The 12,998-nt window shown below is 34.0% G+C and overlaps 2 protein-coding genes across 2 annotated transcripts; both read right to left on the bottom strand.

The window, feature by feature from the left end:
- Positions 1-500: 500 nt before the first annotated feature.
- LOC18042828 (cytochrome P450 78A7) lies at positions 501-2,353 on the bottom strand. The gene is made up of 2 exons (XM_006434513.2): positions 1,297-2,353; positions 501-1,214 (listed from the first exon to the last, which is right to left on the bottom strand). Exons 1-2 carry the CDS (start codon positions 2,296-2,298, stop codon positions 579-581), a joined length of 1,638 nt encoding a protein of 545 aa, XP_006434576.1. The 5' UTR covers positions 2,299-2,353; the 3' UTR covers positions 501-578.
- A 5,485-nt stretch (positions 2,354-7,838) lies between these two features.
- LOC18040608 (uncharacterized oxidoreductase At4g09670) lies at positions 7,839-11,533 on the bottom strand. Its single transcript, XM_006434512.2, has 2 exons — positions 10,889-11,533; positions 7,839-8,982 (listed from the first exon to the last, which is right to left on the bottom strand). Exons 1-2 carry the CDS (start codon positions 11,357-11,359, stop codon positions 8,365-8,367), a joined length of 1,089 nt encoding a protein of 362 aa, XP_006434575.1. The 5' UTR covers positions 11,360-11,533; the 3' UTR covers positions 7,839-8,364.
- Positions 11,534-12,998: the final 1,465 nt, after the last annotated feature.

The following is a 12,998-nucleotide window of genomic DNA, read 5'->3' as shown; positions in this document are numbered from 1 at the left end:
GTATTAAGGAAATCAGTTGAAGGGTTTTCAAAAAATTGTTGTTCATCACATTCCAAGACAATATAATGCTTATGCCCACTCCCTAACTAATTTAGCTTTGGGAAGAAATTCTTCTTCTATGTGGTTAGGAACTATTCCAGCCGAGATTCAAGTTGTATTTGAGGTGTTAGTAATTTATGAAAGGTTTACTTTCTTTTAAAAAAATAATAATAATAATTACGTATACATTTAATTAGTAGCAAATAAAACGAAAGTAACAACAAAAAAATATATCTTAACAATACTTGGATAAAAATTATACATGTAATGTATCATATATAATCATACAAATTTTATTGTTCTTTTTATATATTCCAAAAAAAAATGTAAAGTTCAACTTATTCAAATAGGTTCAAAATGATAGAAAAAATTTAAAAAAAAAAACACAAACATAAAACTATTATACCATATATTAAACAGGACTAATGACCCTTACATGCATGTATTAATTTAGTCCGTAATGAACTAATTTATTTATTTTTCCATCCAATTTTCGAAATTCCAAGGATATTGAGGAAAATTAAAGCCCCAGTTAGACCCTAGCCCTGAAAAGCATTAACACGATTTCTAGGAATGGCAACAGCATGAAGAGGATTCTTCATTTCACAAGACAGCTTGAGCAGCTCAGTTAGGTCAACATGGTGAGCCTCGGCTTGAACCCATTCAAATTGCTGCACTAGCTTCGCCACCCAAAGGCTCACAGTCACAAGCCCTAGGTTCTTCCCAGGACAAACCCTGCGTCCGGCCCCGAACGGCGCAAGCCTGAGATCATTGCCCCGTACGTCCACGTCAGTGCCACCATGGCTCTTCGAGAATCTCTCTGGCTTGAATACCCAGGGCTCATCCCAAACATTTGGGTCATGAGTTATGGCCCACATGTTGACCATCGCCGTTGTGTTGGCTGGGATCACCATATCATTGCTGAGGTGGACATCCGATGTTGAGAGGCGAGCCCACGAGAGAAGGGGACCTGGCGGATGGAGACGTAAGGTTTCCTTGATCACAGCTTGCAGGTAAGGTAACTTTGCAACTTCAGCATCAGTGAGGGTCTTGTTACCGACGACCAGGTCAAGCTCACGCTGAAGCTTGGTTTGCACGTTAGGGTTTAAAATCATCTCCGCCATCACCCACTCTGTTAATATTGCAGTTGTGTCAGTGCCACGAAAGATCATTTCCTGAAAATGAAAAAATACAAATAAAATTAATCAATGTAACAATAATTAAAAAAATGAAAAATAAATAAATTTACATACGAACCCATAAAACAGCGACCATATCATCTTCATTGAGCTTTTCATCTCCATCCAAAGAGAGCAAAACATCAACAAAATCAGAATTATCAGAAAGGCTACTCTTGTCTTTATTAAGTTGACGTTCTTTGATGATTTGCTTCACAATATCCTTGACGCGAGGAACAAGTACTGAGCAACGTTCTTTGATACGAAAAGGGTCGTAAAAAAAATTAAGCCAAGGCAAATAATCAGACCAATTAAAAGCACCCAATATTTCAAATCCTTCTCTGACAATTTCATGCAACCCTTTGGCCTCGTCGCTTAGTTGCATCGCTGCATCGAATCTTTTGCCAAACACGGTCCCCATTATGTTGTTAAGAGAAGCAACTTGTAAATGATTGCGTAAAACCACAAATCCACTGATAGATTGTTCTTTGGCTATGGCGTTTAACATAGCAAAGCAATCAAGCTGGCGCCCAGATTCATGAGCCGCAATGCGCTTGGGGGAAAATAAGTGAGTTGATGCAACTCTTCTCAGGAGCCGCCAGTAAGAGCCGTTTGGTGCGAACCCTATGGCTCGGCTAAACATGAGGCTCTTTGCCGATTGCTTGATCGGACGGTTGGCAAAGTGGGGTGAGGTTAAGATTTCACGGGCGATGACTGGATCAGAGGTGACAACCAGTGGAGCAGAGCCCAAGCTTAAAGCCATGAGCTTTTTGGTAGCTTGGTTGTAAGCCATGCAAGCAAGGGTACGGTGAGCCAACCCGAGGCTCAAGCCGAACAAGCTGCCTACCAAAGGTAGGCCGCGGTGGCCGGGGATGGGAACTCGACCCATTTGGGTTCTTCCATTTTTCCAGGCCAGGCCGCCGGAGGAGAAAGCCCAAGTTAATAGGCCGAAGGATGAAAATGCAACGAAAATTGTGACCAACACATAAATGTTGCACGAGTTTTGGTTTTGCAAGATTGCAGGGAGTGTGAAAACCAGCAAGCTTTTGTTCTCCAAAGAAATCGAAGTTATTGAATCCATAATAGGAAAGTGACAAAGCACAAAAGGCACACAAGTGAAAAGAGAAATAGAGAGGATCAAGTTTGTAATGGTGAAAGAGCAAAGGGGAGATCGGTATAAATAGGAGTATGCATGGGTGTAGTGGGAGGGAGGGATTTGACTGTGGGAAATTGAAATCTTATTTTTAAAAAAGTTCAGGACTAGCGTGTTAATGTCGTGTATACGTCTACGTCTGCATGATGTTGATATATTATATCATTGAGGAGATCTTGAGAGAAATTTAGTCCGGGTCAAATGAAATCAGCTAGCCAGTGATGAAGCTAAGAGTGGTCTTAGCTACTTTTTATTGATTCTTTCAAAAATGAAAAGCTACTCTTTATGAATTACTTGTTCGTACGAATGTATTTTTTTAAGGGAGTCCTATGTTATAATTAATGTAACATACACACTCAATAACAATCACATAAATAATGAGCCTATATAATTTGTGTGGTTGTTGTTGAGTGTGTATGTTACATTAATTGTAACATAGCATTTGCCTTTTTTTAATTGATCAGTTAAGAGTAACAACGTTACAAAATATAAAAAATATAATGAATATTTTACATTTTATTGAAATTACACTAAAATTATTTTTTTTAGCTTTAAGTTTACAAAGCATATCACTTTTTCATTAGCGCCGTTAGATGATTTTAAAAAAAATTAGACGAAATGACTATTTTTTCCTTGAATGTTAAAAAAAAATATTGATTGTTATTTTGGATACTTTTAGAATCTGTTGTAAAATATTGGTTGTTATTTTGGATACTTTTAGAATCTGCTGTTCTTTTGGATTAATAGAAACAAGCTGTAATGTTTAAAGTTTCTGGTAACTAGTTTTATGATTTTTTAATATGTTTTAAATAACTATGATTATTTTTGTTGGTGATTGATTGTTCTTAAATATTTATTATTGCCATCTAAGATATGTTATTTAGGATATATTATATGAGCTTATGAACAACGATTCTTAATTTATGCCGTAAATGAGCTACAAATTAGTTAAAGCAATTATTTTGGTGATTTTATATCTTTAATTAATAGATTTGACGAGTTTATATAGCTAAATTTGCAGCCATCATTTGTCCTAATAACTACAAAATGAAATCTTTTTTTTTTGTCATTTAGTTAACCAACAAAGTGTTGGCTTCACTGGCAATGGAGTCTCTCATGTGGCTTGACTGGGTTTGCTCATCGGTTTGAGTTGCAGGGAAATCGCATTTGTTAGGAGAACTTGTGTCTCCCGGTTCGGCAGGGACTTATAATCTAGGTTGTGGTACGGGTTTAAAGGTGTTTCCCACAGTTGGGACCCTTCCTATGATACCTCGTGGTTAAGACTAAAAAAAAGATAAAATAATCATTTTATTAATATTCTATTAAATCAACTAATAGTGTTAGGGGAAAATTAAAAAAATGATACACTTTATAAACTTCACTAGGATAATTACAAAAGAAAAAGAAAAAGAATTGATGTTTTTCAAAAAAAAAAAAATTACGAAAGGTCAAGCGCTCATAACATTTGCTAATGAATCGTATGCAATTCAATCAATAATTGATACGAAAATTATGTAACTGCACACACAAATTCTGGGTTGGGATCTCAAGATCCAGGCCTCCGGCAATTGTGCCCATGAATGTCGGATCATAGGCCCACAGAACAAAATTACAAAGGCATACGTTAAATGAAATTTTCTTACCGCCACGGAGCGTGGGTAAAAGCCTGTGTTAGGGCCGGAAACTAGGAGGTGGCGTGTTGTGTTGGATATATTTGCTAAGTTTAAGAATCATCATCAGGTCGGCCATTTTTCACTCAATCACTTCGAGATTTTTCGCATTTACCATCACGAGGTGTCTTTACCTCACGTGCACACCATGTCTTCTTGCGTGATTCACAAGTCAGTAAAAAAAAAAAAGAGAAGCCTTGATATTTTGTGGTTCTTTCTTTTTCGCTTTTCTCTCCTTAGGGGCCTATTGAAAATATTGATGGCTACCGACGGAATGATTTCGTGGAGAGTAAAAAGATTTTCTGATTTGATTGTTTTATTTTTTGTATGCTCTGTCACTTTTCGCCACAAATCTTTTGTTCTATTTGTTGTGTGTCATATGTGTTTGTTTTATTAGATGGCATGGGTAAAGATCAATCGTATGGATAACAATGTCGTTCACATATACGAGTGAAAATATACGAGTGATCAGATATTTATTTAGAAGTACAATATATTCAATTATTTGTATTATCTAACCACTCTATAGTAAGTGGGTTTAGTATTCACTAAGACTAACTTTTTTTTTTTTAATACTGTTTATACAAGACTGTAGGTATTACAATTAATATTTACACACAGATTCTACAATTGAGACTTTCATCGTGGCATGTACTCCTCTGAAGCGCTGCCCAAATTCTTCAAACCCTCTCAAATATTCGAGGGTTGTCCACTTTACTCATATTTCGTGAGGAATAGACTGACTCCACTCAATTATGTAATAATTGAGGAAGGATTGTAAATAAGCCCCATAAATGTTTTTATGGAGGCTCGAACCCTTGCCCTCATTATTCTAAGTGCAAGGGCTCTTCCACTGGACCAAAGGCTCATTGGTATTCACTAAGACTAACTTAACTTTTCAAATTCGAGATCTCATCTCAAACGATATAAAATTTGGTAGAAATTTTTTTTTATTTACTATTCAAATAAGAATATAGGATATTGAAAATCTTAATTGAGATCTTGAATGTCTTGATTTTGATGTAAAATAAAATTTAAATTTGTATTTTAAAAAACATACAACAACTCGGTTTGATAAAGTACAAAGATCTGACATGTCGGTCATCTCCGTATGACAATAAGTCGATTTGATTGAAAAGAGACAGAGAAAGATAATTTATCGATTATATGAATATGACATATTATTTACGATAAAATCTACAGTATATAACAATAAACTCATGTTGTTCGGGACATGTAGAATTTTAATTGAGATTTTAAATTTTAATTAGTATGGGATCATAACACTTTTTTTTTTTTTTCAATTTACTATTCAAGATGAGATTCATGATCAATTTTTTTTTCTCACAATTCATGATTGGGATGGGATCCAAATTGGCCAATCCTGGTCTGGACGTCCGATTTCCAAGCTTGTTATCTTCACCTTCAGCTAGCAATAAATTTATTATGTGATTGTTCGATATCCCATGAGAAAAAGCCAATGTTCTATCACGAACTGTGTTGCTATTGCATAAATTTAGACCTTCAATATAGTAATATTTTATTGGAGAGATTCTGATTCTAGAAAACTTATTACTAAGTTTACAATCAATTAATTTAGATTTTAGAAAGCCAATGTCATTGGAAAAGCGACCCACCAAGCTTTCCTGGTAATCTGCAGTCTAAATTATTAACGTGCATTTAGGTTTCACTCGAAGTCAATTAGAACCAAAGGGAAATGTGCTCACTCCTAGAAGAATGTTGGGTCTAGGCTAGCACTCATAATACTCTCCTCCACGTACGGCCGATGGAGGGAAATATTATGGGGTCATTATAAGGTATTTTTATTTAGCTAAATTGTTGAGTGATTAATGATTATTATGCCGATTATCAATCTTCGATGCTATCTATGTAAACGTTGTCCTTTGGGAGATTGACACTTTCTGTCCTACAACTTCTAGTTTTTATCCTTTAGCTCCTTGTAATTTTTATAATATCCTATTATATTTCTAATGTCAAAATAAGAAAAAAGTGACAATTTTGTGATTAAGATGAGTTTTGTTGTGAAATTTTTTACATTATAAGGTAACGAGATGTTATGAAAATTATAATAAAGTAATAGGTTAAAGTTGAAAATTGTATTGTTAATTTAAGATAAATATTCATTCATTTTTATAATTTGAGCTAATTATCCAGTTAATACATGTATTTTCAATAATTATACAAAATAACTCTAATATTTCTTTCACAGCTGTTGTATCTAGCTTTTCATGGGTAATATAATAATTTTGTATGATATAACCTAAAATTCAAAAAAAAAAACAAAACAAAACTTACATGCAACTGGTGAAATAAATGATACTTAATTAGATTTTAATGGAAACATATATGAGACAAGGATCCTTTGGATGATTTTTAAAAATATAAAAATTAATTAAGTAAATAATTCAAATTATGGATCAAATAAGTATTTATTGGGAGGATAAAATTGTGGTGCAACTGTGGTACCGTGCCACAATTGCACCCAACCGTTGGATTCCCACTTATTTAAGTGGACCTCACTCATTTGAGTGGATCCAACGGTTGGTGTAACTGTGATATGGTATCACAGTTGTACTGTAGGCTGACCCTTATTGGGAGGGATATAATACCCATTCTACACATCAAAAAGTACGTACCATGATAATCGTGAGTTAAAAATTATCAGCATATGTTTAAATATTAGAACGATTGTGTAGTCATTCTATCAATAAATTATTAGCGATAGATCTTGTTAAAAGTTCACACTAAATTTCAAGGACCTACTTGGTAATTATTGTAATAGTTATAGAAGGTCCAGTCAGAGCTTACCCGAATAATTATAGCTTCTAGCTTACTGCATTCTTTGAACCTTTTTGAGATGAACATAAATAAAATCAAAACTCAAGTTTCGATTAAGTTTATTTAATTTTAATTTGTAAAGTGCCACACAATTCAAGAATTTGCTAAAAGTTTACTACAACTTGTGATTGTGTTTTGGCTTTTCACGTGCTATTGACACGCATTTTTAGAAATCTGTTTCGTTTTACCGTGAGGTTTTCTTTGAAGGCAAATTTTTGAAGAACACGTTGATTAATATGTTTTGCCTTTTTTATTGTCTTCACGTCAGAATAAACAAATGGCCGTTTGCGGGGTCTTGGGCTTCGTTTTTTTTTTTAAAAAAAAAAAAAAATTGTTATGCAATAAAAAATATTCTAATAGGATACAAATTAAAGCTTCGGATGACTTCAAAGTTCAAACTTTATAATTTCTCTAAACTATGTAAGATAAGAGTTCTTCATGAATAGTGTAACACTTTTCTTTTTGGGTCAATTCTCTGTATCCCACACACAATAATTGATCCATAAATATCTTGTTATTCCATCTGGATTAAAAGCAAAATGGGCAGAGATCTTTTGCTCTTGATTTCGGGTTATTTAAAATGTCCATAGACGCTCACGTTGTGCCACATGGGTGTTGATCTATAAAGGTTCAATAATTTGACTTCTTAAAATAAAATGTTAAGGGAAAAAATGCTAAGTTTAAGGAATCATCCAATAATGTCCTAGCTCCTATAGCTCCTGAGTGGTAATTTATTCGTCTTCAAATTTCCCTTAGTTCTTTTCTATTTTTCTGAAAGTCAATTTAATCCTTTATTTGCCCCCAGAGACCGGCACCAAACTAAGCAATTTTCATCTTTCAAACAACTTTATTTTAACTGACCATCTAAATTTAAATCTAAGAAGTAGGCGTAAAATTAATTTGAGATTTGTCCACACACCAATGCCTTTGGAAAAGGAAAAAAAGTGATAATATTATAAAAAAAATTAACACATTATAGTATCAAATACATTCTGACTTTAGTGGGGGTTAAAAAAAAAAACAAGCGGGCTTAACTTGCTCGATGCATCGGATTGGCCAACAGAAAACGGGTGGTCAAACCCTGAAACCCATCGTAGGCCCAGACCACTAAACCACAGCTCCAAGTGTTAGCCCAAATGGGTCGGGGCGATTCAAGCTGTAAGCCCACACCACACCACATTTTTTTTTTTTGACTACTGGCTTATTGGAGTAAAGGACTACATTAGTTTACCACCACCCTATTGATATTTATTTAATGGGGGTTCCCGACTTATGGGGTCTGAAGCGATGAAAACTGGGGGCTACTACTTACACGTCAAAACAGACAGTAGAAACAACGCATCACAAGCTGCAAACCTTACATATGCTGAACATTGCCGAAGAATCTGGAAATCTTATTACAAATGCGTAAACAACACTCAAATTTTTAAGGAAAACACCCAATACAGCATAGTAGAAGCCTTATTTACCACTTAATCTCAATAGGCTCGAAACCTCTTTCAATAGATGTCTTGACAGCATCAATAATTAGCTGTGTCTTCCTACTTATGATTGGCCACTTCTGCTCTGGCTTCGAACCATTTTTAATATTTGCAACCAAGCGGGAAAACTCTCTCACCATGCAAGCTTCCTGAGGAATATCTGTGGTTACGACGTGCTCACTTGGCAATGGTACCCATCCTGTCACAAGATCATTGAAAAAGCATCTAGTATTTGTGAAATAAGAGGCCTCCTCCTCTCGGAAAGGAATGATGAAGTCATGAAGCTGCAGGGATCCGTTAGTTCCAGTAGCAGTTATGTCCATCGTCATATTTGCTAAAAAGGAGCAACTGAAAGTTGCTACTCTGCCATCATCCCAATGTAGAGAAGCTCCGCAAGATAAAATCACCCCTGCTTCATTGAGAACAGGGCCATGCATGGCTATAACCGTTTTTGGCAACTCATAATCATTTGCCCACAGGATTGACCGGATGCCATACCAACCAGCATCACCAAGAGCACCAAGACCATCAAGATCTGGCTTAACACGAATGTCATTTTTGAGGAATTCAGCATCACCAGCAAATGAGAAGCAGCTGTGCATCTGCAGAGCAGAAAGAGATCATTTTAAAAGTGATAACACATGGTCAATTTGAAAGAGAACTTGGTGGCACTCTAGCAGTGGGTAGACCACATACAATCCCTGTCCTAGCTTTACCATATCTTTTGATTCATTTCTTCTGGAAAAATCCTAAACACTTTTTAGATTATGGATCTACTACCAAAAATTCAATGCACAATCTTACCATTCAATGTATATTCCTAAATAATCTCATTCTTCAATTATTATTCAATCATTTCATTTTACCAAGTTCAATGTTAGCATAGAGAATTGGCTGAACAAGATGTAGATGACAGAACAAGATGTAGATGACAGGCTATGGTCAGCACATCTCCTCGAACCAGGATTTACTTTTATATGCCTCTGAGTCCGGCTAAAGCACAACAATATTAAAAATTTGATTTCGCAGGATTTTTACTGCATGTAATGAATATGGCAAACTAGCCAGGATTTCAAAATGAGAATCATATAAGAGTGTGTCAACAGTATGGACATAATCACTTTGTACTACGGCTCCGTTTGGTACAGCTTATTAAATAGAGCTTATAACAGTAGAGCTTATAGCAGTAGAGCTTATACCAATAGAGCTTTCGGATAAAAAGTCATTGGGTGTTTGGTTGTCAATAAAAAACGCACTTTTGAACCATTAAACTATGTGATATTTTTTATATTATATATTTTTAGAAAAGCTTTATAACCTCTACTCCCAAAAGCTCAAATTTTGGGCTTTTGCTAGTAGAGGTAAATTAGCTTATTTAAGCTAAAAAAACTCTACTAAAAAAATAACCAAACACTATAAAAAAATTTAAAAAGTGTTTATACGATTAAATAAGCACTTATGGCTCTTAAATAAGCCATACCAAACAGGCACTACATCTCAGCTAATACATCTTTTACTCTTATGGTTCCTGGGGAACCCAAATTTTTTTTAAAAAAGGAAATTATCTACGAACCACCTTTGTTTTGTCATATGTATATCAAACCACCACAAAATTTTGGCATGTTCTTTGCACTACTTTTGTTTTTAAACTTGCATCAATCAACCACTTTGACACTAACAAATGACCCTTTTACCCCAAAATGAATTAAAAGATATCTTACTCTACAAAATTTTGAAAAATAAAAATATTATAATTACAAGAGTACCTATGAATTTAATAAAACAAATAAATCTCAAAATCTAAGATGTTTAATTATTTATAATTATAAGTTCATTTAAAAATTATCATGCTAATTTTTTTAATTATAATTTCCCTAAAAACAAAGTTGGTGCATGGATAATTTTCCAAAAATAAATGAAAAAATGCCACCGTGCTTGAAACTGATCAAAGCCTTCAGCTCAACTAAAAACTTCCTAAAGTTCAAGATCAATGCAGATTTAATGAAACCATTCAATGAAAGTTTTGATATTGGATTTTGTCTGTTATGCAAACAAACGCGCCAATGACAGCCTTTGCCGCAAGCCAAGCAACAATCCAGAAAGAAACAAATTTCCCTTAGTAAGCAATTTTATAACCCTACAACCCACCACAATACAACATTTGCACGCGCACATAATACACAAATATGCATCTACAAAAACAATCAAGAGAGTGATGACTGAGAAAAAGAATGAAGAATGTAAAATGTTGGGCTTCTGCTAGGCATTTTATATAACCAGCCTACACGTGTATTTTTATTTAATATAAAACTACTCATTTCGTGCGGGCACAAGGTTTAAAATTATCTTTCATTCCAGGGCATTAGATGTATTACTCTTAATTTAAAATAATGAAAAAAAAATTAGTTAATAATCAAGCAGAATTACTTCAAAGAGATGATTTTAAATTTTTAATCAATAAAATTAAAGAGAAAACAGAACAAAATCAACTAGTTAGACAATGATTACCGTTCTGAGCTGGCCAAAACGCTGCGGATCAGAAACAAACTCTTTCATTTGAGCCGTCCTGGGATTATGCACCCACATGGTACCATCCATTAACTGCACCCCATTCTCCTCGCAAGCTTTCAAGATCACATCAAACTCCGCTACGTTCAAAGCCACAGGCTTCTCCATCAACAGATGCTTCTTTTTTTGGGCGACAAAGACGGCCCATTTGACATGCATCGACGTCGGTAACGGCAAGTAGACGGCGTCGATATCCTTGTCATCGAGCAAGGCCTCGTAGGAGCCGTAGACTTTGGCATCAGGTGGGAAGTTGTTGGCTTTGGCGAAGTTAGTGGCTTTCTCGAGAGAGCGGCTCGCGACGGCTGATAGGACGGCGTTTGGAGCCAGAGTTATGGCGCGTGAGAGCTTGCGTGCTATGTCCGCGGCGCCGATTATGCCGAAGCGGATTGCTGCTTGGGATTCTGTCGCCATTTGTCTAAGCGCAATCGTAATCGTGGGGGCCGGCTGCGCACCTGCTTTACTGGTCTGAATGAAAGGAGAGCCGAGCGGCTATTAAATTACCAGAGTTGGTATAATAATATAAAGATCCCTACAATTTTGGAAAACTCGCTTATTACTTATTAGAGATGTGTAGTTCCCTCCCTCCTGTTAAATTGTTATATACATATATACATACTTTGTATTTTAATATACAAAACTCTCCATATAAGCGGTCGCACAGACGGACCTGTCTATGGTACAGATTCTGTATCAAACATCTCCCGTCATCCCACCATCCGATTTTCTATTGTTTAGTTTCTCACTCCACGTCCAACCACATCCAACGGCTGATGCTGCAGTCTGTAGCTTACAGAATCTGTAAGCTAGTCAAGTCCCGCACAGACTCTATGTACAAGCTATTATGTTTGATGAGGTCACACAAATTAAAAAAATGATGAAAGATAAGAGTCGGTGTTTACTGATAAGTGAATAGGGTTTATATATTTTAAAAAAGAAAATTAATCTAAATTTATAATTAGGTATTTTCTATTTTTTTATACAATAATTTCATAATTTTTTTAGATAATGTCTCTCTGATGTAGAACATAAAAATCACCCAACACAAAATAAAATTCATATTTTTCAGCTTAATTATTGATGCTTAAGTGGCGAAACATAACATGAAAGTCTCAAATGAGATTTATTTTGAATGAATTTTTGTCGATTAGACACAATAAAAGGTCATGTTTAACAACAACAACAAATAAAAAAAAAGGGATATATTCATGACTTTAAAATAATAATAATTATTAGTTATGTTGTAGAAATGATTAGTTTTGATGAGATTATGTTAGATGTTTGGTAGAATATATTTTTAAAAGTGCTGTAATTTTTAAAAGTAGTTATATGTATGCGGTAAATCTTATTATTAAACTACTGAAAGAATTTAAATGACAAATTAAATATAATATTGAAAAAATTTTATTTACATTTTTATAGGGTGTATGTAAAATATTTTTATTATGTACATATAATAATTAATAATTAAAATAAATGTTTTATAGTATCAAAAAAATTTTGTTATATCAATGGTAATAATAATAATCGCTTAAAATTAATGATTTTATTTCTTAATTAATGAACATAAATTTAAATTTTTATAATATAATGAAAATATATATAGAATTGTATTAATTATAAAATTAATTTTTAAAATTAATTTTTAAAATTAAATTTTAAAAACAACTCATTCTCTACTTTAAAATCTATAGTAGAATGAAGTAATTTTATCGAATATAATTTTTTTTAAAAAAATTTAAATATTAAAATTAATTTTTAAATTTTTAAAATTATTTTTAGACTTTTTTAAACCAAACCAAAACGTAAACGGCCACTTACTCATACATAAATTCGTAATCGACCCATGTTAAATTAATATGTTAAAAGACTTGCCCCTGTCATTTATTCGATTGATGAAAAAACTATTAAGCTTAAAAAGCTTTGAAGAAGAATCTGGATATCTTTTCGCTGCACAAGTCGTTAAGTCATTATATATATATATATATATATAAATTGATCACATATATCATGTCGCAAATGCAAGATGTTGGACCACGATTGAATTAATTTT

This window comes from Citrus clementina, unplaced genomic scaffold, assembly GCF_000493195.1.
Source record: "Citrus clementina cultivar Clemenules unplaced genomic scaffold, Citrus_clementina_v1.0 scaffold_5, whole genome shotgun sequence".
Lineage (NCBI taxonomy): Eukaryota > Viridiplantae > Streptophyta > Magnoliopsida > Sapindales > Rutaceae > Citrus > Citrus x clementina.
Note: the sequence above shows the minus strand (reverse complement) of the source record. Positions and strands in the feature narration are given on the sequence as shown.

Bases quoted from the DNA above. Each gene is read 5' to 3' on its own strand.
- LOC18040608 (XM_006434512.2), bottom strand. From the start codon at position 11,359: ATGGCGACAGAATCCCAAGCAGCAATCCGCTTCGGCATAATCGGCGCC. The intron at 8,983-10,888 runs GTAATCATTGTC...TCTGCTCTGCAG, and splicing joins GTTTTGGCCAGCTCAGAACG to ATGCACAGCTGCTTCTCATT.
- LOC18042828 (XM_006434513.2), bottom strand. From the start codon at position 2,298: ATGGATTCAATAACTTCGATTTCTTTGGAGAACAAAAGCTTGCTGGTT. The intron at 1,215-1,296 runs GTTCGTATGTAA...TTTCATTTTCAG, and splicing joins ATATGGTCGCTGTTTTATGG to GAAATGATCTTTCGTGGCAC.